This window comes from Hippoglossus hippoglossus, chromosome 12 (assembly GCF_009819705.1).
Source record: "Hippoglossus hippoglossus isolate fHipHip1 chromosome 12, fHipHip1.pri, whole genome shotgun sequence".
Taxonomy (NCBI): domain Eukaryota; kingdom Metazoa; phylum Chordata; class Actinopteri; order Pleuronectiformes; family Pleuronectidae; genus Hippoglossus; species Hippoglossus hippoglossus.
The window spans coordinates 11591110-11617529 of NC_047162.1; the positions used below are offsets into that span (position 1 = coordinate 11591110).

At 42.3% G+C, this 26420-nt stretch overlaps 2 protein-coding genes across 4 annotated transcripts; one reads left to right on the forward strand and one right to left on the reverse strand.

The window, feature by feature from the left end:
- Positions 1 to 400: 400 nt before the first annotated feature.
- On the forward strand, positions 401 to 6640 carry smad4a (SMAD family member 4a). The gene is made up of 10 exons (XM_034601870.1): positions 401 to 680; positions 789 to 963; positions 1208 to 1237; positions 1328 to 1528; positions 1745 to 1852; positions 2503 to 2553; positions 2664 to 2847; positions 3040 to 3208; positions 3552 to 3690; positions 4435 to 6640. The coding sequence occupies exons 1-10, from the start codon at positions 441 to 443 to the stop codon at positions 4644 to 4646; spliced, it is 1509 nt and encodes a 502-aa protein (XP_034457761.1). The 5' UTR covers positions 401 to 440; the 3' UTR covers positions 4647 to 6640.
- A 1193-nt stretch (positions 6641 to 7833) lies between these two features.
- On the reverse strand, positions 7834 to 23827 carry rfx3 (regulatory factor X, 3 (influences HLA class II expression)). Of its 3 annotated transcripts, none has more exons than XM_034601869.1 (17): positions 23602 to 23827; positions 18965 to 19077; positions 18744 to 18832; positions 17605 to 17863; positions 16286 to 16360; positions 15814 to 15995; positions 15573 to 15692; positions 15352 to 15476; positions 15117 to 15232; positions 14284 to 14399; positions 14004 to 14155; positions 13804 to 13901; positions 13503 to 13652; positions 13126 to 13334; positions 12887 to 13040; positions 12646 to 12688; positions 7834 to 12143 (listed from the first exon to the last, which is right to left on the reverse strand). In XM_034601869.1, the coding sequence occupies exons 2-17, from the start codon at positions 19070 to 19072 to the stop codon at positions 11863 to 11865; spliced, it is 2277 nt and encodes a 758-aa protein (XP_034457760.1). In that variant the 5' UTR covers positions 19073 to 19077; positions 23602 to 23827; the 3' UTR covers positions 7834 to 11862. The 3 variants fall into 3 exon arrangements, with proteins under 3 accessions (XP_034457760.1, XP_034457757.1, XP_034457759.1); XM_034601866.1 differs by having other exon boundaries at positions 14004 to 14158; positions 23602 to 23738; XM_034601868.1 differs by lacking the exon at positions 23602 to 23827 and adding an exon at positions 23024 to 23117 and having other exon boundaries at positions 11863 to 12143; positions 14004 to 14158.
- Between the last annotated feature and the right edge of the window lie 2593 nt (positions 23828 to 26420).

Below are 26420 nucleotides of genomic sequence, written 5' to 3' on the forward strand. Positions count from 1 at the left end.
GATAATGCTACATGTGTTTATTAGCCTTCACACCCATCAAGGCTAACGTTAGCTGCGAAAATACTGTTTAAACCCTGACCATTAACCCCCATGTTCATTTAATCTTGAATACTTGAATCAGAAGTTACCATTGTTGTAAACACATGTATGAACATAGGTGTTAAATCAAAGATGTCCATGCAACTATTAAATCCCAGTAACCCTGGCTAGTGGCTGTTATTATCAAGTGTTATTTACCTGTCATCTAACCCTGAAGTGGTTTGAATTCATTGTACTGAATGAACCTTTGTGTGAACATTGTAATCAGACCTCTCTCTCTCTCTCTCTTAGATCGCTGGGCAGCATTTGATCGACAATCATTTCACTCCATCACCTCTACCGATAAAAGCGTAGAGGAAACAACCGGAAAGCCTCCCCTAGGTTGAAGACTAAGGAGCAAGATGTCAATCACAAACACTCCCACGAGCAATGACGCCTGCCTGAGCATTGTGCACAGCCTGATGTGCCACCGGCAGGGAGGCGAGAGCGAGAGCTTCGCCAAACGGGCTATTGAGAGTCTCGTCAAGAAGCTGAAGGAGAAGAAAGACGAGCTGGATTCCCTCATCACAGCCATCACGACGAATGGAGCGCACCCCAGCAAGTGTGTAACCATACAGCGGACTTTGGATGGACGTCTACAGGTACAGTAGCAGATACACAGCACCGTGTTGATTTATGCTCATGTAAAATTGTGAGAGATACCACGGAAGCAGTACCTATCTCATTCCATGTTCATCTCTGTGCTCTAGGTTGCAGGACGTAAAGGTTTCCCCCATGTTGTCTATGCTCGACTGTGGCGGTGGCCTGATCTACACAAGAACGAACTGAAACATGTGAAATATTGCCAGTATGCCTTTGACCTGAAATGCGACAATGTTTGTGTCAACCCATACCACTACGAGAGGGTGGTCTCTCCGGGCATCGGTAAGTGAGAGTCACAGGTTTTTTTGTGTTGTGACGAGATCACATTATTTTAGCTTATGGACCAATATAAGATGATATTACAGGTAGACTAAAGGATTTTGAAGCTTAATACAAGTTATTATTAGAACCACACATGCACCCCTGCTACCGGATATTCTCATTGATAATGAAGTTATATGATGCAGTCATCTATTTGAAGTGCAGTCAATGTTCTAATTCTTACTCTAATTCTTATTTTCCCCAGATTTATCCGGACTGACGCTTACAAGCTCAGGTCAGGAGTTGCCTCCGTCTTCCTGTTTACGTCGCTTCTAATTTTTGTAAATGTCCATCCGCCCTAATCATGTTTGTCATCCTCTGTTAGGTCCACTAATGGTAAAGGATGAATATGACTATGATAACCAGCAATCTCACTCCAGCTCTGAGAGCCACCTGCAGACTATCCAGCATCCGCCGTCAAGGCCCGGTCTTCAGGAGACCTTCAGCAGCCCCGCTCTACTCCCCCCGGACAGCAGCGGTTCAGCCTCCACCTCTGCTTTCTCGTCAATCAATGCTGGACCCTCAAGTAAGACACCTCACGGGGAATACACACATCAGCAAAATATAAAGAATAATCATGTTTTTGCCAGTCAGAATTCAATTAATGAGATAAAGTTAACATAATTAAAAAAATTAAAATAATTCAATTAGATTTAGGTCTTTGTAAAACAATATTGTTTAGTGTTAAGCTTTACGATTAATTCTAAAACACAAACTAACTCTTTTGATTGTATGTTGACAGATCCGACCCCCAACTGGAGCAGGAGCAGCAGCTTCCCCCCCGTGGTCCCACCGCACCAGAACGGTCATCTACAGCATCACCAACCCATGACTCACACAGGGCATTACTGTGAGTGGAAGGAAAATATCTGTAAAAGTCCCATATCATTTAAGACAACTGACAGAACATCTGTTAAAGCACATATCTTCTTTCTGCCTCCAGGTGTTACCTTATTCTTTTTATTAGTTGGGCTGATGTTTCCCTGTTTGGTTCTCAGTGTGTATTTAAGCTCTTCTGTTGAACTGGTCTTTGTTAATGAACAGAATAAGGAAAGGGGCGGAAGACAGAAGGAGTGCATTGTTATGTAAACAAAAAAGCACATGTGTAAGTAAATAAAAGCCATCGCACACATGGAAGAAAACAGACCAAAAACCTTTTTGCTACCTCAATAAATAAACCTTGGTTCAAAGTACCAAATCCACATTTTGACTATTTAAGAATTATAACAGGTTATTTATTTCCAACAGTGTTGTTGCTTTAGGGTAGACCTTTCATACATGGGCCATATACATTTGGAAGCTAGGTGTGAAATAATTTATATAGATCTATATCTCAGAAACTGAACAAATTGCATGCAACATCTTTTGCACAATTATTATTATTATTAAGTATAAAGCAAATCTAAGATGGTTTTACAGTGTGCTAATATCTGAATGATATATCCCATCTTGTGTGTGAGTGGTTTCAGAGTTGCTCAAAATATTGACATTATCTTGCAGGGCCTGTTACCAACGAAATAGCGTTCCAGCCCCCCATATCCAGTCACCCTGGTGAGTATCAAGCTACAGATGGTAAACAATTCACATGTTTACCCTTTACACATCCTAAAACTGGAACTGTAATCAGTGGAAACCATTTTGTCTTTTTTATTTTCTCCAAGCTCCAGAATACTGGTGCTCCATTGCTTACTTTGAGATGGATGTCCAGGTAGGGGAGACGTTTAAGGTGCCGTCCACTTGTCCAACAGTGACTGTGGACGGCTATGTGGATCCATCAGGAGGGGATCGCTTCTGCTTGGGCCAACTGAGCAATGTTCACAGGACGGAGAACATAGAAAAAGCCAGGTACGCTGCCTCATATATAGTATTTTTGATTCATGCAGACAACAGGGATTATCTGTCTCTAGGTATAATTAATAAATGACAGTAATGTGAAGTGTGTGTGTGTGTGTGTGTGTGTGTGTGTGTGTGTGTGTGTGTGTGGTGTAGTGTCTCTGGCCTCTCTGACTTACTTCTCCTCCCCTTTTCTGACCTCAGGCTCCACATTGGTAAAGGCGTGCAGCTGGAGTGCAAAGGGGAAGGAGACGTGTGGGTGCGCTGTTTGAGTGATCACGCAGTGTTTGTGCAGAGCTATTACCTGGATCGAGAGGCGGGTCGTGCCCCTGGAGATGCAGTTCACAAAATCTACCCAAGTGCTTACATCAAGGTGAGATTGCAGAAACTTTACAAGTAGTGTTATTAGAAAACACGCTTGTAGTGTTCTTGGCAGCAGCTATTTTTGCATACACACCAGTAATTGAGCCATGATGGAATTAAAAGGCTCTAATGTGAGTATGATGGATTAACTGTTAATGCAGTTAAGCTTAAGGCTGTAGTGACTGGGGCTGCCGTGAAATATGTGGAGCATCCTCTTTCCTGTTGTATTCTCGAGGGACAGTTTATCAAAGTGGGAATCTGGCCTGCTCAGTTGACAGTCAAATGGTTGAGTGTTCATTTAATATCTTGGCTTGCTCTCAGTTGTGAACGTTTGTCTCGTCCCCCCCCGCCAGGTGTTTGACTTGCGTCAGTGCCACAGGCAGATGCAGCAGCAGGCAGCGACAGCTCAAGCAGCAGCCGCAGCTCAGGCGGCGGCGGTGGCTGGAAACATTCCCGGACCCGGCTCAGTGGGAGGAATCGCCCCTGCCATCAGTGAGTGTTGTAACTGCTGCACTTTCCCCTCCAGCATGTGTATTACTGCGATTTGCTTCTCAGCATCGTCCTGTTTTAGGCATTTTGCCTCCAGACTTTCATCAGGGACACTTATGGCACTGCAGTGTGCTGTAAAAGTCTGTATTTTCTTAATGGATAACAATCTTCATAATAATATAATAATCTTTACTATACTAAACCAACTTTATTCATTTGTGTTTACCAAATGAGCAGCTGCATTATGTAGGATAATATAAATATTTATTATTGTACTAACTTATTAAGTCTAAAAGGACTAAGCAATAGTTACACTGCAAGATATGACTAAGGGGCTGAATATTATCCCCAACAGACCCAGATGTGTAAGAATTGGCCATTACACTGCATTTCTCTGTGGTGTTATCAATTTTATTCCAGATGTGTGTCAGATTTCATAATGAGTTGATGTTAAAATGAACATATTTACCCTTCAATGCCATGTTAGTGCAGATATTCAGCTGAAGTGGGAGAATTGTGACTTTCCATGCAGGTTTTTAGATTTTCTCATTTATCTTTTTATCCAGTAAAACTTGGTGGTCTGATCTGAGTGGGAGATATGCTTATAATAGCAGAAGTATGCTTTCTATTTAACGTTGTGTCTGGTTTATGTTTACTACAGCAGTAACTTCGCTGACATATCTCTGCTGTGTTTTGGCCTATAGTGGCACATTGATCTGAAAGTTGCTGCCTGTAACTCCCCTGCAGGTCTGTCTGCTGCTGCAGGCATCGGGGTTGATGACCTGCGCAGGCTGTGCATCCTGCGGATGAGCTTCGTGAAAGGCTGGGGGCCCGACTACCCACGGCAGAGCATTAAAGAGACACCCTGCTGGATTGAAATCCATTTACACCGAGCGCTGCAGCTACTGGATGAAGTTCTGCACACCATGCCCATAGCTGACCCTCATCCTCTTGACTAAGTTGAAAAGACATTAATTGTACAAAACCAACAAAAGCAAAAAAAAAATATATATCAGACTGTACTTTTAACAGACCACTCCACCTATAGGCCCGGAGCAGCGAAGGAGGACCGCAACCACAGGGACACTGAGCAGGTTGTAGGAGTAAAGAACAAGGGCGGCAGTATACTCGCACTGATTTCAAATCCAGTGCTGCGAGCAGTCGTCGGTTTACTGAGTTACACTCCAGGTCTGTAAGTTCAGAGACTTCCTGGAGGAGCATGTGAGTCACATTGGGAGGAGCTGTAGCACAGTGGAAAGAAGAGGATGAGCATTTTAAAGGAAGCCAGTATTCTGTCACTGTTCACCAATCGGAACTGCACAACAATATGAGAAGTGAACCCGTTTCTCAAATCACAAGTTTGATCATAAACAAGAGATTCAAGGTGAAGAACATGTCCACACTGAGATTAAAAGATCCAAAAAGCTCTTTGATTATTTAACAAACTGACAAAGACACTGTAAGAAACAGGGAACGATTCGTACTCTGTGTATTCTTCAGTCTGGACATTTTCTGTATTTAAGTTTTTTAGCTGTTTGGAGCCCCCAAATTCCTTTTTAATCTATTTATTAAAAGAGCAAACTATTTAGCTCAATACCATTTGAGCTGAGCACAATGTGGAGCCTTGTATCGGATGCAAACCTGTCATATACCCTGTTTATGTAAATGTGATTTCAGCTGGTGTACACTGCCGGTCCAGTCCTCCCTCACTGGCCCTCCGGTGCTGATGTGGCTTCATGTAAGTGGAGATTTTTTCTTCCCAGTCGCAGATCAGGACATTTATGTGAGATCGTGTTATTCATTACTCATTATCTTGTGAAATGTAATCTTGAATATTTTTCAAAGCTGAAAGCCCTTGTTAATGTTCTCTTTTGATTCATACGCCCCCTTTTTTGAATAGTTGTTTTTAATAAGGTAAAGAGCATTTAAAAAAAGGCCCATTTTAGTTGAGATCGGCTTCTCTTTATAAAACTGTTCCATTATTCTAGCAGCAGTCGAGAGAAGTGAGGTTTTCTATCGAACTTTTACAAACCACAAAATTTAATTGAAACTATAAAACAAAGGAAAGGTTATTATACATCTATCTGCTTAATATTATTTGTAATTGTAATTATTTTTTTGATTAGATGCCCACATAGTGTCCATTAGCACTTTATTAATTCGCCTGCGTATGTTGTCTTGTTTCTTTTGTCTCCTGTGTGGTTACTTGTCGTATCCATATAATATCTTAGCATATTAAAAAATAAAATAATGTACACTGGGTTCAAAAAGTCTGAGACTGCTTTTGGACCCCACGGTAGTTCAAAGTGCTGCCTGCTCAAAATCTATGTTTCAGTATCAAACATTCACTCTCAGCAGGTTTGAAAGAAACAGAGATTATTAAAACTTACAGAGGTGTGGTTTACAAAATACGAAAAGGAAAATTGAGCACCACCTTTCAAACCCGCGGGTGGCGAATCTTTCGTACTAATAACATATGTTTGGGTGGAGCATCTCCTTATGTTAGCTCACCTCCACCTGTTTTCATTTGAGAATAACACTTAATGTAGAAGACAGCTGAGAAAAGCAAGTGCGGACCGAACTGTGAGAGGAAGCGTAGCCATATTGATGCCAAAAATAACCCTCTGGAAAAGTGGAACGGTTAATCAGCCTGCCGTCAATTCAGTGTTAACGTCGCTTCTGAAAGCTTGGTTTTATTTTCAACACTATTCTGGTATTTGGAGCTCTGTTTACAGCTGTTGCAGTATTTTGTACTTTTTTGCTACCGTTACAGTGACGAACCACTCTGGCCAAAATGGAAATGATTAAAAAATATATAAAAATAAAGTAAAGGAATGCTGTACAATTTTCAGGAAATGCAAGTTCGTGCTCATCGTAAAACATTCTGAACTGAGTTTGAATGATATTGGTGTTTACATGTATGAATATGGTTGAATAAAATGTAATTGGCTAACACTACGATTTAGTCATTTGATTTCTGTGTGAGAGAGAGAGAGAGAGGACGCTCAACTTTGAACAAGAGAACATTTATTACTGCAAAGACGTGTCACAAATTTTAAGAAAACAACACTAAGAAGCTAGCCTGAGCTGAGATCTGAAATATTCAGAAAACCAAACTACATGTGTCTTTAATAGTTTCTATATTCATCAATACGACACACTAAATGATAATATCTTTATAAATATAAAAGTTCCCCAATTGTCCTCGTTTTTTATGCAAAATACACGATACAAATCACCCTACACGCATTGGTTTTGCTCGCCAAATTTGAGAAGATATGAAGAAAACTTTACAGCGCACGAAAAGAAAGTCACATGAAATTTGTGTGTATATATTATATCAGATACTATACATTATCCCCAAAAAAAGAGGGAAAAGAAATTATCACAAAAAAAGCACTTTAGCCAACATATCCGATAAAATGTTCACCAAAAGAACAAATCAAATAATTAGGACACAAATAAATATACCTTTTCAGTTTTTGATATATACATATTTTTGTCTAGGGTGAATCGAAAATAAAAACCTTCCCCAAATGCCACTGCCAAATGCTTGTGCTTGCATTAGAGCGTGCTACAGATGGCCACGACTCACTGGACTGTCAAATGGCACTTGAAAACATCCAAATACAAATCTCAAACAGGTCACAGCATTCAGAAAAGATCATTTGACAAAAAGAAACCCCAACAGAAATCACGATCATGAGAAAAACAAGTCGTAAGAGGGAGCGTTTTTTAACTTTACAGCCGCTCTCCTTGTTCGTTAACCAGTTCTATACAATTTTTAAAAAGCCGTTTGCAGGTCATCTACCACGTGTAAACCACTCGGTGCGCGTCACATCCAGTAAATAGACAGTCCCAAGTCTGAGGGCGGGTCGTTTTTTTTCTCTTTCCGTCTTCCTCAGCTCTGGTGTCTTCTCAATGGCAGCACCTGTGCAAGGAAACGTCCGCTCTGATAAGCCTCTATCTGTAGCCCACCAGAGACCCAATAGTCACCCAGGCCATCTGCTCTGGCCGGGGCGAAAAGGAAAAGGCACTGGAGTCTGCTATGGGTCAGTGAAGCTGCCATGTTGTCCCGGTGAAGAGTCAGTTCTTAGCTAAAACTCCTATGACATAGCTTATGTTTTTCTTTTTTCTTTTTTTTTTCCTCTGGTTGAAAACGGGCTCATTTGCACACACACACTCTCACACACACACACACGCACAAAAATAACAATCCTACTTCTCAATTTCAAAGACACTGAGAAATAAAGTACAATTGTGTTGGCAGCATTATCATCAGTCCAGTGTTTTACCAGGCAGGCGTTGAGATGCAGAAAAAGCTAAAAAATCACTGTGTGGCACGTCAGTCCATGTGTGAAAAGAAAAAATAGGGGAAAAACATTTTTGAAACGAAACAAAAACGGTTTCTAGCAGCACATGGTAGCCGTGCAAGACCAGAAAGCACTTATGATCCTAAAGCACACAATTTAAGATTCAAAGAAAGAAACATTTTTTTAAGCCATTTCCACTTCAGGCACAAAAAAAAATACATCTACAGTGTTGTAGTTAATTCACATAACAGAGGTGAGACTCGTATATATTAAAAAAAACTAATCATTCAATAAGAGGCAAGATAATATATCCTGCAGAACCTCCATTCCTAACCAGTACACACTACCCAGGTTTACAGCATACTTCAAAAGATTTCAGTCACAGAACGGAACGTCACTTTTTTTTACAATCGCATTTTCAAATAAATTCAGCGAGTCATGTGGGGTTAGTTTATTATGTGAGCACAGATTTATGGTGAGGCTCCGGAGAAAGAACAAGACGATCTAGGGGCTTTATGTCTACGTGTCTGTTCACCTTGTGTTCTCTCCCCGACTTAAATAGCAAGAGTCAGGGAGCCATCGCTCATACAAGGTCGCTGTGGCCGCAGTCGGATGTAAACAAAATACCCCGGGCCTCCAGCTCCCAGCTACCTTCAGGTTCACTGACCTTTTCTTGCAGACTTTTCAAAAACTGTCCTTAAGGGATATGATGAGAAAGCCTTTTTATGAGTGTGTGCGCTCGGTTCCTAGATCTGGTGTGCCAGACATTTCAAGCCAATAGGATCAGGGTAAGGCTACAGTATGAGATGTGTGGGCTTAATAAATATGGAATGTGTCTTTGTGGTGGGGGACAAAAAACTGTCGAATTTGTTTTGACAAAACCTAGATAAGAGTCTGTACAACAAGAGTATTAGGGCCAGGTTGAAGAAAGGAAATCTGAGATTTTTCGAGAGTAAAGTTGTAATTTTACAAGAACAAAGCTGCAATTTAAGTGAATAAAGAAGATATTTTTAAGAAAGAAGCATCAAGGAGAACCTGTGCTCGATCCTTCTGGATACAAAACCTCAAACAAATCTCATTGTTTCTTGAGAATCTGGGACACCTCTTTGAAAATCACATCACACGTATATCACATCAAAGATTTACAGTCGACCGCATTTCCATTATCCAGGCAACAGGCTGATCTTCTGATGTTTCCCCTCGCGCAGCCTAAATTCAGACTTTCTTCTGGTAAATTTATTACTTTACTCTCAAAATCTCAGGTTTTTTCCCCTGTAAGTGGCCCTAATACTCAGTCGTACTTTACAGAGTAAGACCTAAATGACAACATTTGCACATCCCCGCCCTCCTTTACAGCTGAGCATGTTTTCTACACAGCAACACAACCTAGATTTAGACAAAAAGGGCACAGATCCTGCGTAACGACAGTTTCTGGGGGAATTTTTGGACTAGAGATTCTAAAAGACTGATTACAACAAATAACAGTGCCAACCCTTCTTCGTAATCCTTCATCAACCTACATACATGACTTACAAGGGGAAAATAAAACAAAACGACAACAAACAAACCTCCTGGTCCTTCTGTACAGTAGGTCTGCTCTTTGCAGTGGTATAAGTCCCCATTATAACATATGCATAATGAAACCAAAAACACAATAAATATCAATAAATAAAAAATGTCTTCCGCAGAGAAGCGGTGCAGGTCGTTTAACAGGCATGGAAAAAAAACCAACTAAAAATTAATTTAGTAGCAAAACAGTTCCTATTTAGAGGATTAATCTCAATAATCTCCACAACATAGAAGGCTGTAACAGTTCAAGTATAGATGTAGTCTAATGAAGAAAAAAGTTAGTACCCATGCCTTTCCCATTTGAGTCTATAAACTAATTACAGAGGAGCTACCGAAAGAAGCACAGTCACGTAGAAACAATCCGATCAACCACATAAAAAGCAAACACGTATCTGTAGTGTGTCGTCATTTTATATACTATACATATATATCTATATATCTCTTTGAATATCAGAAAATATCTACTTTTGGTCCACTGTACAAAGATGATCTTCAAACAGGGAACAAAGGATGACGGTTTTTTTTTTTATGGGCTAAGAACTGAAATCACAATGTGTCAGAGGTGAGAGAAAAGCAATGCAGACTTTCTCTATCGCGTTGAGATTTGTGCAGTACAGAGGTGTGTGTGCAATAAGTGTTTGGTGACTGTTCTGCACGCGTCAAAAGGGCTGGCACCACTGGTTTGAGGTAGGGTGACTGATGGATGTGTTCCAACACACACACACACACACACACACACACACAAGCACGCAGACATAGGCATATCTATATACATATACAAACACAGTGCAGACCTACGCATCCATGTATATACACACTCACACGCACTTCACCCAGTAACGAAGGCTAATGCAAGAATAGGCCTCAAGGGGGCAGAGTTAGGGCAGGAGCAAGGCTAAAGACCGTGATTCAGATATACGTAAATAAGCTTAGTAGAGCTGATCCAGAGAAAACAACAGATGTGTCTGGGCCTGGGTTCCTTGGTCTCAACACTGATGACCCTGCCCAAATCCAGCCACAAGTCACCAGAAAGCCAAAAGGTGTGGCTGGGACAATGCAGAGGGGCCGCGGGCTCTCGACACCGCACAGTCAGGACAACAAGGACAGCTGCATTTAAAGATAAGGCACTATGATAAAGCCGAGGTACATTTAATCCCTGACATTCCTTCTGCTCTGCAACATGGCACTGTGGGGGACAGGAAACGGCTCTCGGGTGGCCCCTGAGGCCTCACTCCCAGCTTCCTCTTGTTGGTTTGGTTTTTGGTCCTCTATGAACTTAAAAGATTTCTTCAAGACAAAAACTAAAAAAGAGAAAGAAACAGGGGAATGTGTCTAGTAAGTTGTTTCAAGATTACAGCTTGTCACATCAACGGAACTACAGAGCATCTAAAATGAACAAAGGCAAGCGTTATGCACGGAGTGCATAGAAAAGCTAGCATTGAGGAAACGGTTTTTGTACAGCCGTTCTTCTCAATCTCTCTACACACGAGTAGCAGCACAGATATCTCTTTCGGGGGTTTCTTTCTCTGTGGCTAAAAGCTGTAAGTGGTCATCGGTGGGTGGCTACCAAATTGAGACAAAATTGCCCATTGATCCTTTTTTTAAATGTCATACACACATAGAAAGTCATCCCTTTCTTTTGAGCTACAAACAACACTCAAACATGTTTTGTTCAGCCAAAAGTTAGTCAGCAGTTGGAATGTAAATCATACTAAAGTTAGGAGGGATAACGGGAAGTTAAAGCAAAACACAATGATAGCACCATGAGGTTTGGGTAATACCAATTCAAAGTACAGCAGATCTATGTACAATAGATGAAGGTCTTGAGTCAATCAATGACTTTGCTCCTCTGGGACTGGTGACGTGGATTTGAGCTCTGAGACATCAGTAGTATGAAGGAGTGTAATTTTCCTTCAAGCTTATGCTTGTCTGTACACACAGACGGGTTTGTTGTTAAGTCATGAATAACCAGGAAATGTTTTAACGGGTCAAATTAGTCCTTTTCCTCCGGGTCCCTTCCACCAGCTGCCGCATTATGGTAGAGCACAGACTTATGGGATGACAGAACATCCAGAATCTAAGCAGTCAGACACGGACAGCACAACTTGGCCAGACTGTCAGCCATCAGCACTCCTCCACTGACCAGGCTGGAGAGGAGTGCAAGTCCATTCAGGTACAGACGGAGACAATGCATGAAAGAGACGGAAACATCAAGACTGACAGAGAGAAAGATATGTGGAGAGAGTGAGACAGCGTAAATAGGCCGGACACGGTTGGCCGTGCCCTCTGACCCTCAAACAGAGGCGTAGGTGTTGCCTGTGGTGCTGCAGTGGCGGATGTTAGGAGTACCAGCTGAGGGGGTGAGGATGTGCTCCGTGTGATCCTGCGGGGGCTGGGGCAGCGAGTGGAGGACACCTGGCTGGACGACGCCCACCACAGGGTGGGACCCGTCCTCTAGCGCCCCGACCTGGATCACCTGGATCACGTCGTGCTCCGACTTCTCCCGCTTGGCGAGAGGTTCCCCGGACTCCTCCACGTCGTCGTCCAAGTCACTGTCCATCCCACTAGTTTCATCTGGACAAGAAAGAGCAACACGTATATAGAACAATTGTCTTTGAGTTTGGATCATCACAAAAATCCAAGTGTTACCATCATAAATCATAAATTTGTTTTAAAATAATGTCACTATGATCTTGGACTCTCTTCACAAGAGGATTAGTTGATGCACCTTCTGGTGTTTCATCAAAATGTAATTTTTGCTGCACTGTTGGTGCTGGTTTAATAGATAAATATTTTTTCCACTATTCAAGCGTACAGATGTTTTACGTACAGATAAAATGAAGTATACAAATACTTCAATTAACCTTTGCTAAATTGAAGTATACAAATACTTCAATTTAGCTCATTAACCACATTTTGCAATGCTTGCCAATCACTGACCTCAATGACTTCAGAATTAGACTGATTGTAAAAACACAGTCATTTGAGTATAAAACAAAAACGATATTTCTCAGTAGTCCCACTGCAGTTGGCAACAATAAAATCTCTCTTTTAGCATAAATATTGCGCCACATACCTTTATCGATGTTACTGAGGGAGAAGGTGTTGAGGCTGTCGAACTGAAACAGACAAAAATCATAATTAGAGGGTCCATTAGACATAAACTTTCATGTATCTAAATGAGATACTAGATTGTAAATTTGTGCTTGGAGGTCAATTTTTATATCAGGCATATCTGTCATATATTGTAGTGTGTCACAGTGGCACTATAAATACTAGGAAACTGAAAACCAAAACGAGTGGTGGCAAAGTTGTACCTCCCCCATGACACCGATGGGCGTCTCTCCGGTAGCTTGGGCCACACGATGCTCCACTAAGTAAAACATGTACTCATCGTAGAGCAGGCGAATCAGGTGGAAGGAACCGAAGCTGGCAGCACTGCGCAGGGTCAGGTCCCTGATCACCATTGAACTGCACAGACATTAAAGAAAACATTAAGTGTTCTGTCGCACACACACAGGGTCATGTCTCAGTGTGGCTGTTTGTTTTTGCAGACCTGTAGAAGGACCATTTGAGCAGGAACTGTCGAGCCGCCCTGGGAAAACTGGGCCGGTGCTCGTAGGGCTTGAGCACCTGAGTGACCACATTCTCCAGCCAGGCTGCCCACTGCTCCAAAGAGCTTTGCTGCTGTAGTGTGGCCTTGAAGTCCTGCTCCAAGTGCTGAACCACTCCTTCCTCACACTGGCACACCCACGATGCCTGCTCCTACACAGCAACAGAGGCAGAACGGGAGGTTCACACGTGTCCAGTGAAAGGAAAAGCAAGACATATGTATATATTCTTTTGACATACTGATAAGAGAGAAGTGATATTACTGTTGACATTACAAAAGCACCGCTGCTGCGTATTCAAAACACAAAGAACTGTTCTGACCTGTACGTTGGCAAAGTCAACACGGTTGAGATCACTCAGCATCTGGTTGATCTGTGACGTGTTCTGCAACACAGCACGTGCCGCCTGAGCCAGGTGGTTCAGAGATGTGTATCTGCGCAGTGTTTGCGCAAAGGCACTAACAGCGGCAATCTGTGAAAACAATGATTACAAAAGGCCCAGGTGTCACCAACAGCTAGTAAATCGTTCATACCTTTAAAAACTGAATTACTCTCATGTATTAGTTGTATATTTAGAACAGGGGAGTTTTTGAAAATCTCTTATAAATGCTGCAATAGTGCACCTTGGTCTGGATCATTCTCTGTGGACTGGCGTTCATAGCATTATTGAGCCAACCTTCCAGGCTTTTGGCAAAGTTGCGAATGGCTTGAGTCAAGGCACCTGCGAAACCAAACAACATGTCAAAAACAGCACGTTCATTACAACAATACCAGCAGCACAGCACACAGGGGAACACGAGAGGTGTCTGGGACTGTGACTCACTGGGAATGGGTCTCAGGACATCAGGGATGAGGATCTCCACAAGGGCCTGGTACATTAGGTGGTCACAGGTGCTCATCCACTTGAGTACAGCTTCGTTTCTGCACAGCGCCAGTAGTTGTGATTGGGGGAGCCGCGCTTCGATCTCGCTAATGCTGCTGCAGAACGACCACATCAAAACTTTAAAAGTTGCCTTTGAAATCAGTTCATTCCTAAAATAATAACTTGCATTCAAATTGATATTTTTTGAAAATGTTAAATCAACATTGGAATTCTTCATCACCTGTTTTCTGTTACAGTGGCACCCTCTACCGAGTCAGGGGGAGAGTAACGCCAGAATGTCTGCCACAGCTTCTCAATTAGACTGAACTGGAGGTTGACAACCACGTCCAAGATAGCCTGCAACAGAAGCAGAGATTAAACAAAAGCGGTTAATAGGTTTCACTTCAATTACTTTCTAAGAGGAGAAGAAATAGTGCCCGTTGATAGCAAGGTGTGAGGTTTATCCAGAGGAACCAGGACATTGTTAAGATTAAGTATTTTGTTGCGCTCTCAAGGGCACAGATAAAATTCTATTTACCTGCATTGTACTGATGTGGCTGAAATCTCACATGAACATCTCAAAAAAGCTCTGGATGTGCATGAGGAATGTGTGAATGATTTTTTTCTTCTATTGGTCATTGTTCTCCAGACATTAGAAGAGCTGTGACTGAAAACCTCAATAGATGAAGAGGAAATTCAGTTCCTAAATGCCAGCGGATGGCATTTTACGAATCTCTGTCACTGTAAACACACATGACCTTTCCCAAAGTTTCCACCCTCTGAATCCTGCCAAAGTTTACATGTAATACCAGTAGATTAAACTACTAAATGTCTGTGATGATAGCAATGAGGGAGAACATGGACGTTTTCCCTCGGAGAGAGTGAGACTTTTAATAGAAAATAAGTGAAATAGATTTATGTGTTGCTAGTCCAGTCAGATCAATAGGGAAATGTACTGTCAAAATGCCTGCATAGTGAGACAGGATGGTATCAATGAATGCTGCAATATTGAATGGAGTTATGTGTGCTGCGGTGACTTTGTGGAGGAAATGAAAAGCCTGCCCTTTATCTAACCTCACAGTGCTCTCTGTAAAGGGACTGGAGAGCTTTCACATCCTCCGGACTGATGTTCTCTGTATTGCTCTGTCCCAGGTCCAGCTCGACAAAGTCAGGGAGCGCTCGCGATGCGTCTGTTGGGATAATGAGACATTGAATTCACCACTATGGAATAATCTGGCAAAGCAGAAATCAATGCATTTCGAATGTTTTCTGTTTCACAGACATTCAGACAAAGGGAAAAGCTGCTAACCTAAGAACTGCTGGTGGTGCTGGCTCTGCGCGATGACTGTCTGCTCCTCTGCACCAGGTTGGTTTTGGCCTCCGGCTGGGTAATTCTCCCCAGCGCCGCTGTCAAACTTCTGCACCGGCTTGAACCTGAAACCAAAGGGCTCACCTCAGCACTGATATAAGGTGAGATAAGTATCGCATGTCTGCATTCATGTCTGGCTGCATGTCTGGCTGCCTTTGTACCTCTGTTTCTGCTGAACAGGCTGCTGTCTGAGAGCCATATACTGCATGTCCTCTTGGAGTCTATTGAGTGGGGAGTCTGGTTTTACACGTATACCGTAGTAATGATATTTGGAGTTGCCTCTGCAAAACAAAAAACAAAAGTGAGCGCATATTGACGGAGTCTTAAGGAGAGGTGAAAAGTTCACATGGATGAAAAACTGGTTTAAGGAGAGGGAGAGAAGGGAAGCTAGAAAAAGCGAACCTTGTCCCAAGACGCCTTGTACGGAGTCCCATGAAGATGGAGCGGATGAGTTTGCCAAACGAGGCTGCATTCACAGGGTCCAGTTTCTGCTCCTGGCAGTGCCGTAGGTAATGATTGTAGAGGGTGGATCGTGGTAGACTTACGCCCTCTGCTGTCTCATAATTGTCCAACAGCCACTGGAGCTACAAGGGTAACACATGCTGCTTTACTCAAGAGATTCACACTGGTCCACGCAAACTGTCTGGAAAGCGCTCAGGCCGCCAGTCAGTAGACTGCCACGTTTCAGCTCTGCAAAAGCATCTCTAATGCAGCCAGTGAATTTAAATGAATAATAACAAGTAAAAGAAGCAACAGCAAGCACCACACCAAACTCAAATGTACAGAGGGGTGGAGAGAGGCAGAACGGCAAGAGAGTTGAGTTTAGCAGAAGTCAAGGTAAGACGAGGGCAAGCATTTATAAAAACCAACTTACATGGCTGTTGAGCAGCGAGCTTCTCTGACTGGATAAACCCTCAGATTTTTGGAGCGTCTCAATCGCCATTTCAATCTGATAAACCACGAAGCACAGGAAAACAAAATGTAAGAGGAGGGAAATGAACAAAAAATAAAGAAATAAACAAAAGCAAGAAAAATCAAAAGTTGATGTAGACACATTAGTGGCTACTAGCAAAATAAATATATTTAGGAAAGATTCCAAAGCAAGCACCACTAAACCCAAGCGGAGCAGGACTACCTGCCATTTCAGGGAAATCTTTGCCTGTTCCATATAACAGGAACACACGCTTTACAGGATGAGTATATCAGTTTGGACTAAGTATTAAAAAGATGCTAAACTCACTCTTATTAAAGGATTGTTAATTAAGCATGATGTGTTTCCTGTTGGCAGCCTGGTGTCTCAGTGTTTAGCTCATTTTCTACCGAAAGGATTATTGGTTTAAAACAAGTCTTCTCCTTGGTATTTAATTGTATTGAAAAAAGAAAATCATACTGCTGGACCAATTCATCTAGTCAAGTAGCACATCACTTAGAAGCATTCTTCCGAAGCCTGCAAACATTTCTTAGACATAAAAAAACAATTTAATGTTGCCACTCATTATAAGGGGGTTTTAAACTCTCCCACGACTGAAATCCACATCATATTCATCCACACGTAATGTCAGTTAACACATCATTACCACGTTTCTGCCAAAAGGCACCATTAGAGTGGACTACATGAAAATTGTCAATGGGGCGTTCAGATTGTAGCTACAGAGCAACTCCTTTGTACGATACACAACTCTCGTGAGGAGTGGGAGCGTCTGTGGAGCTGTGCATCTCCTCCCTCGCTCAATGCACCTGTCTCTCAGGTTTGAGCCCCTCCTTTCTTCCTCTTCACCAAAGAGTGCTAATAAACCAGCTCAGATGAAATGAGGGATGGAAACTGGCAGTAGTTGTATCACTACAGAGACTCGGGGGCAGCCTACGCAGTTCATCGCATGCATCAGCAAGGATCATCGCCAGAGATATACACAATCATGGAGGAGGTGAACAAAAAAGTTCTCTCTCTATAATGTAACATAATGCGTGTACACTGAAAGTTTAGAAACACACACACTCTACATAGGAGAGTTGACATCCCACATTTTGAATCAAATCAGTGTAAGAGTGTAAGCAAACTAAAAGCTGTGTGGATGGAAACAGGGAAGATTTGGATGTGACTACACACTAGTCAGATGTTCGATCGACAAAACACACAACAGAGGTCAGGCGAAGGCGGGCGAGGAACCCAATTCGTGGGCGCTATGCACTTACAGTCGCCGGGGAAGCTCGTGCGGTCTGGGTGGCAGGGTGCGGTCCAGTGTTGTCCATGAGGTACGCCCCCGAACTGCTGCTGATTACCTGACCCCCCGCCAGACCCATGTTCATTCCTCCGCTGCCCCCTCCTCCGTTGTTGGTCATGCCATGAGACGTCACCACAGTGGACACTTGTGATGAGCTGCCCTGCGTGTCAAAGTAGCTCCCTCCACTGTTCTGGCTGTACAGCTGCGGCTCCGAGTACGAGTAGGTTCTTCTGTACGGAGGAGAGGTGAGCAGTCAGTCAATGAGACAGTGTGCCGGGACGGAAAATAAAACTGAGAGATAATAATTGCAGATTTTTTATTTGTTGGGTTAATTTGCATTTCTTTAGTTCAGTATGGTTTCTTAATTATGTGAGTCACCTGTTAAGGGTAGATGGTAAAAATTAAACATTACACAACCTCTTTATTGTTTATGCACTAGACTCAAATTAAATACTGTCAAAAGTAATTATCATAAAACGTTTTTTTATTGGTTATTGACTTTATGTCTCACATGTGATTTGGACAGGTCTTTAAATATAACTTTCACAATATGTTTTTACAAGCCTGATACTCGGGCCACGTGTCTTGTTGTTTGGTACATGATTAAGTATTTCTAAGTAGTCTCTAGTATTTCCACCAGTAGCTGAGGTCAGACAGCTACAGTGTGTTTGTTTCTGTACATACACGTGTAAGTGTGTGTGTGTGTGTGTGTGTGTGTGTGTGTGTGTGTGTGTGTGTGTGTGTGTGTGTGTGTGTATGTGTGTACGCGTGAATCACAGTAGAACAAACACAGCTTGCGCTTGTTAGTGGAGTGTGTATGTAACCCCCGCTCCCCAGACCCAGGGGACCCTCACGTAGCGTCAGCACTTAGAGGACAGGCCTACTTCTCGTCATGTTCAGGTGACTGAGCACAATCAAACGCACGACTGCAGACCCCTCAGAAAAGACAACAAACGCAAAGAGACCAAACGCTCTCCCACCGACATCATGTGCTTGTGACATGAATGATGGTGTGAAGAGACTTAAGAGGAGAAAGAACAGGCTGCGGAGACGTAGCGCTAATATTTGTTGAGTGGTGTAAGAGCAGAGCTGAGTAGCAGAGTGACTCACATGTTGCCGTTGGTGTAGACGCCACTGTTTTCCTCCACATACTGCACCTGTGCTGGGTAAACATGCTGAACCTGTTGAACAGTCTGGGCCTGGCAACACAAATTGTAAAAGTTGCAAATAAATGGTTTAGTTTAGACTAAAAATCACATGTTAGCAGGGAGACATGCATGATGCAGGTATTCAGACATAAATACACACACAGACAGACAGGCTGGATGTACCTGTTGCTGGACAGGCACCTGCTGGGTGGAGCCGGTAGGCTGGACAGGCACGGTGGTCTGAAGAGGGACAGTGGAGGTGGAGTCAGCGCCTGCTTCAGGGGTCTGCATGGCGCCTAAATAAGACAGAGAATACTCACTCTTACTGTAGATAAGTAAGAGCCACAATAAGTGAAAGTAAAGAGCACTCAGTCTGAACCTACCGGTCTAACTGGTACGGCAACTTTACCACTCAATAACAACAACATTATCATCTTAATGCAACATTGAGCCAACACCCATGTGGTGTAAAAGATTAATAATTAAATAAGACAAAGAGGAAATTTGCTAAACGCTCTACTAAATACTTGTATTGTTTTTAAGTTGAGTTGATAATAGAAAAAGAACAACACATAGATTACTTTTTTATTCTCTCTTCAAATCAGTGCCATGAACCTCAGCTAACGTATCCCAAAATAAATCTTATCCTTAACATGTATCCAAAACATAGCATGAAATACCAAACAGACACATCCATCAAAAAAAACTGTAGATTATAGAGGAAAATACATCCAATATTTATCCTCCTGATTCGGTTATACCAGGGCATAAAATATGCTTTATTGAGATACTAATCAAGGCATAACAGTGAACACGAGGTTTCGTCACAGATCAAATCAATGCTTCTAAATCTGCTCTCGAGCAATTCTACCCAAGCACCTGTTTCTGCCTTGTGGTACTCAATGTACTAAAAGCCTCATGCATCAGTGACACATGGACGTGTCTCCATGTTCACAGCCATAAAACAAGTTAATATTTAACAAACTCCAAATAGATGTTGCTTTTTGTTGCTCTGTCAGTCCTGCACTTTTACAGGTCCTATTTTACTTCAGAATGAAAGGTACTGAAAACAAAAAGAAGCAGGTTTTGTGTGACTCGAGCAGAAAGAATCCTTATTACTAATAAAAAAAGCTGCAGTGTGCATGAGAGACCTCGTCTACACTACTCGCTAGCTAAGGGGAAAGTGATCTATTTTCAAGATAAGGAGAAAGGGAGAGGAGAGACAGTTGGTGAACCTGTGTTTGTGAGTTAATAATAGTACGGCTAACATCACTCATTCCTTCCAGGGGAAGGCCACCTCCTCCCCATCACAGTTTCCATGAACAAGCCTCTCTTGGTTAATTAAGCTGGGTCTCCAAACAGCTTCGTCTCTCTCCGGGGACAAGCCTTCCCTTTATCTTCAGGATCATACTGGCCCCTTTTCCTGTGATTATCACTTTATTTGTGTTGGGGTGACGAACGTCAAAGTTGGGATTGGAAAGCTGAGTCAGTCTTACCTGGTGCGCTGAGATTGTGAGAAAAAGTCAAGCGACAGAAAAAATAAAAAATCTGTTATTTCTTTAAAGACCCAGGCGAACTGAGATTCATTAACGCGAAGCCATCTGCTTTCAGCATGACTATTTTGAACACCGGGGAAGGGGGATGTATGCATATACTATCACTGTCAGACACGTAAGCAGACTGTTGATAGACGGGCTGTGGTCTGGCTGATGGAAGAAGGAACTACCATCAAGAGAGGCATATGTTTATATTCTGTGATTTTGTAAAGATGCTGGTAATTAGGACAATTCACAAAAAAATCACAACATGGCGAGCAGCTCCTTTATCTTGAGGTGTGACAGGCATTGGTTGGAGACAACACAAGTGATGAAGATGTCATTCTGCACAGTCAAACTTGAGCCTTCAGCTTACTACTGTTTTGCTAAAAAAAAAAAAAGGACTTGAGGAGAGCGGGGAATGTAGACTCATGTTCCACATTGCAGTTTGAAAGCCAAAGTACATGTGCCCAACTGAGCCCACCTAATCGAGGAAAAGTGCCCCTGCATCACAACACACTCTTGTTGCCTCACCCCAACCCCCTCCACAAATACACACACACACCACACACCTCCTGCCTCACAATTCAGGCACTCCCTTGTGGCCCACTTAAATGCTTTGCTCCACTGAGCAAGTGCAAGCCCTACAAAGACACAGAGGAACAAAAGCCACAGAGGAGGGCAACATTTTGCCCTACGTTTTTCACCGCGCGCCCCCCCCCAGTTCCTCATGCTAACCTTACAAGCAACAAATAGCAAAGACTGCTATATTCAGTCACAGCTCCTGGAAAAACAACACAGAACCACCGTTCCCTAATGATCATGTATGATAACGGTGGAGTCTGATGCACCGAGTAAAGAAATATGACCTGGTGAACAAGCCTGAAAAGTACACCATACACAATATCTCCCCTTTTCACACACACATTCAACCCCAGACAGGAGCAGGATTAGGCGCTAGTACAGCAGGCGAACAGGTGAAGGGACATGTAAGTGGGAGCTGAAGAGGGGGGGAGGAATGCAAAGCACTATTTGTTTAGGAGTCGGGTTTTAAATTAGAAACTAAACGGGGAGCAACTGATGTGTTTTTGCACTAATAAACTGGATATTGTTATTATTGCCAGTTAGAATCAGAGCAACAAAGCATCAGACATTTGACCTGATTTGATTTCAAGACAGGATCATGAGAAACAGAGGAAAAACGCATCGTGACACTGGTTAAGAAAACGTCTAAATCTACACTGATGAGCCGAGTTGCCAGATGTGGGTTTTGGAAGTAAAAAACAAGGACCTTTACGCCACCCCCCTTTCATCAGCATCATACATTATCTCTGGCCGGCCGTGGCTAATAACAAACCAAACATGCCCTATCCTGCTAATCCATGAAAATGGATGACTGAATAATTGAATTAATCAGGCCCTCTTTAAGTGATTGGAAATGCAACAGGATCCAGGCGGCAGGTGGCATGGTACTATTTCTGCCCTACTGGACTACAGGTAAGTGGTAACATGATCTGATAACTAGCAGTTTCCAACATCCTGTTTGTGTGTGTGTGTTGGGAGGGGTGTCTGTGCATGACCCATATTGTGTGGTATATGCCAATACATCAATAAATGTATATTATTTTGATCTTTGCCTTTAGTATTTTGAAAATATGGTTTTGTTAGTGTTTGACCTGATCTGAGGCAGTCAAAGCCACGTTTGCTTATCAATAACAGGTCTTTCTCATTCAAAGGCCTTCTACATCAGTAGTTACATACACGCAGATGATGAATTACATACAATTACACAAACTCATTTTAAGGATGGTGATGGACAACTAAATTCTATTTCCTAGCTGAATACCTTGTCATATATATATATATATATATATATATATACACACACATAGGCCTCGATGGTCAGGAGTCCCATCACCGCTGAAAGTGCACCTGTCCTCACAACACACACACACACACACACCTGCTATCTCCTCCAACAGGAATGGGGGGGGGGGGGTCGCAGATGTGCAGGAGACCCAGTGGACCCAAGAATAATTGTGATGCAACATTAAGAAACCAAGTCTCTACCTATACGACCCTCACACAAAATTAACTGGCCATAAACAGCAAGTTTACTATTCTATAGTGAGGCGAGGGAATATGTACATTTGACCGAAATAGATGAGATCACTTTCACCAAATCAAAGTGAGCATAAATCAGTTCTTACACAATAATAAGCTGTTAACTCAGGACTACACATCTCCCCCCTTTACAGTGTGATTATAGACTGAATCAAGTCCTTCTTCCTCTATGGTCTGTGCTCCCTGAAGCACAGGCACACATGGAGTGCATATCTTATTATCAAAAATACTAAATAGATCATTTTAATGGTTTTAAATACAGATATATTCTGCAGTGGGCGGACGAACCCTGACGTTCACAAGCCCAGATACACAGACAGTGCAGGGCAGGATAAAGCAAGGATTCGGGATTAAAATGGGCACCAACATTAAGGTGTTTTGATGATAATGATGCATATTTGTTTCCCCCCCCCCCTCAAGGCTGCAACACTTCGCCGTATGTCAGGTGTTAGCTTATCGTGGCCATCAGATGCCACAAAGAGGGCTAGCGAAGGCTATCTTTGCTTCCCCTAAGACAAAAGGGAAAGTAATGGCTTAGCTATTGTCAAAAGCACTTGGTGTGTGTGTGGAGAAGCTAGCTCACTGCTGGTCGACGCTGCTGGTTGTGTATCCCCGACACGGTTTGACAAAACTTGCGATATCACTGCCACATTAGCTTAAAATACACGGAGGGGGGGGATACCAACAGGCATTGTGAGAAGGCAACGCTGGCGTTAGCAACCTAGCAACAACAGACACCTGCTCCAGCTGACCCAGCTAGCATCAGCGGCTAGCCCCACACCGATGCTACCGCTCAGCCAGCATGGTAAGTTTAAACACACGGGTTACCCCCCAAAAACTATTTAATGCCAGGTGGACTACATGCGGGGGAAGTTGTAGCCACAAAACGAACCCGCGGGGAGGACGTTTCTCGCCGCTGCTAGCGAGCCGGACCCCTCACATCTGTGGGTATCTCCCAGGCAGAGCGTTAGCCGAGCATGCTAGCACGTTACAAAGAAACACCCTCGCTAGCAAAGTACCCCAAGCTACCCACCGAGAGGAAAGCGTTCATTCATCGGCGGACAAAACACACGCCGACGCGGTAAATATCTCCCCCCGCGGGCAGCGACGCCTCGAAGTTGAATTCACGGTGGCGAAGGTAGTAAAGGGATTGATCCAAACCTGAGCCGTGGACTGGTTGATGAAGATGAGGATGGTGGAGGAGGTGGTAATGATGGAGCGAGAGGTTGTTGTTGGTGGGTTACAGTCGCCAGGACTACGGTGACTATGGCGCTGCTTCACCGGGCAACAGTTGCTATAAAACTCCCCGGGAGCGCGCATCCTTATCAGGCAGGTGGGAGGAGATTAACGCGCAGTAAATACAGAAGAAATAAAAAAATAAAAATCACACCCATCAGATCGATTTATATGGAGACTTTTATGAACATGTGAAGGACGTTGAACCAAAGTGCTGCTTCCTGTAGGTGCAAAGATAACACCCATGTTATTGGATCAGTGTGAAGGTGCGGGTTGTTCTCTGGATGCTGCAGGTTTTTTTTCCCATTTACTCAAAGTTTTATCATCACTTAATCAAGATCCACGACTAATTTTAACATCACTGTATTTTCACATGGTCATAATTATGATTTTCCCTGTAATGATGATGCTTCATGGTCAGGGCCGTGCACAGATTTGTTTGGGGGGGGTGGGGGGGGTCAGGTGCTCAGGTGAAAAAAGAGAAACCCCTCTCATAATAATTTATTGAAATTTAGTTACATACAGTTGTGCATTTTAATCACACGTTTATTTCCTTAAAGGGGTTGGTTCACCAGAAAAATGAAGATTCACTCATTATCTACTCGCCACTAAGCCGATGGACGGGTGGGTTGAGTCCACAAAACACTTTTGGAGTTTCAGGGGTAAACAGAACAAAATCAAAAATTAAAATTCAACTCGGAACGGCGTCATTTACACCATGTTTTTTAGATAATAAGTGCATTTTTTTGGGGGTGAACTATCCCTTTAAGTACCCATACGCACACGAGGATGTGCATTAGTAGCCTATGTACACACACAGTGACAAACACATTTAGAGTATTTCAAACTCTGTATTTACCTGGTCTAGACCAATAGGCAGTGCAGGGCCTAAACTGTAGTGGCTTGGATAAGAAAAGTCAAGGTGGGAGGTGCAGGGATTTGTGTGGTCTCGCAAAAATTTGAACTCAAATACAGTTGTCGGGCATGACAACATGGGCCATGTGAAAAAATAAGATATGAATTTAGAAATAAAATTCTTTCTTCAGCACTATATCCTATTCCCATTTTGACCAAAGAGACAGTGATAGGTTTAGACATTAATAAGGTTAATAAGTCTGTAATAGAGATTACAGATCTGCTATCAAGTTTCAGGTGTTATTCTCAGCATCAACAACATCAGGGTGTCACCTTTTCATTCATGTTTCTGTTGACAGGAGCTTTTTCTCTCACAAAATCTGGCTCAAGTGAATAAAAAGAGCGGTGGCTTACCATTGAATTCCTTGTTCCCATCTCCAAACCACACTTCTTTAATGTTTCTATTTCCACACAGTGTAAGAAGGGCTAGAGTAAAGGACCTGGAGGAGAAAACAGCCATTATATTACTTAAAATAAGTGCTGAGACTTAATCTGATACAGATGTAGATGATCTGTAGACGGCTTGTTAGGCCAAGGGTGAATCTAGTTATTAGCTGTTCTTCTCCGCTGTGTGTTTTAAGGCCATTAGGTTTTATTCATCTTGCCATTAATCTCACTGTCTTTAGTTTTAAAGTTAATGAAAGCACTTTTCTCTCTGAAACATAAAATTTTAGCTCATCTTAACATTAGGCCTTATTTTTGCACATTATGCAAAAGTGGTGGATATGATAAAACACGGGTCATATATATATATATATATATATATATATATATATATATATATATGAAACATAACATTTTAAATATTAAATATAAATCAAGCTATGAAAGTGCTGCAAGTTGAAGTATGTTACCAACTAGCATGAGCCGGGCTAAAAAGGATGCAGTGAGTAAAACAAAGCCAGCATTTTTAAGAAGCTTCTTACCGGATACAAAGCTTAACCAACCACCTGTGTCCACTGCGCAGCACTTTTTTTTTGTTGGTTAGCTGTATTAGACAGATGCTTTTTGGAAAAGCTGTTGTTGTTGCTAAGCAACTAGTGAAACCCCATCTGAAGCATGACACTCTTTTGCTAAAGGAATTATTTTTAAGTAAAACTGTTTGTCCTTTCAATTTAAAAAAAAAAGAAAAGAAAGAAAAACACTCCTGTGAAGACTGGAGCCTGCTGGACGTGCACTAAACGGACACAGTGGTGGCTAATTAAATCTGTGCTTTACGGGAAGTTATTGCACTCAGAATTTGTATTGCTACCACAAAGTATCACTCTGCTGTCACTTTAAACTTTGTCTTGTTTTGTTTAATACAAACAAAGATGGAGATAATAACTCTGTAGAGAGATGGCAACTTGGAGAATTAAATATTTTTGTTTTTGCCTGAGAAAATGTGCTTTGTAGTGTGGGAAATCGAGGCTGACCAATAAAGCAATATCACTATTTATCGTGATATAATTTTCATCTGTAGCAGTATAACTTAAGTCCCATATATATTGATATATTTCTTAAGAATTGTGTAAGCACAGCGAGGATGTATAAACTGATCTACCTCAGATTTGTAAAATATTGAGCTATTTATCAAATGTTTAACACCACAACCTTCACGCAGGAGCCAAAATCCATCTATAAGCTTTAAATAAAGAGTATTTATCTTAATAGTGATCAATATCAACGGATATAAACATTCATGTCTTGATATTATTCTTGGCCAGATCACCCAGGCCTAATATAAATTGCTGTATAAAGATCAGTATCAGATAAAGCAAGCTCTTGCCTTCAATTTTTATTTTTCAGTGAAATCATTTCCTGTGGAGTGGCAGGGCTCTCTCAGTATG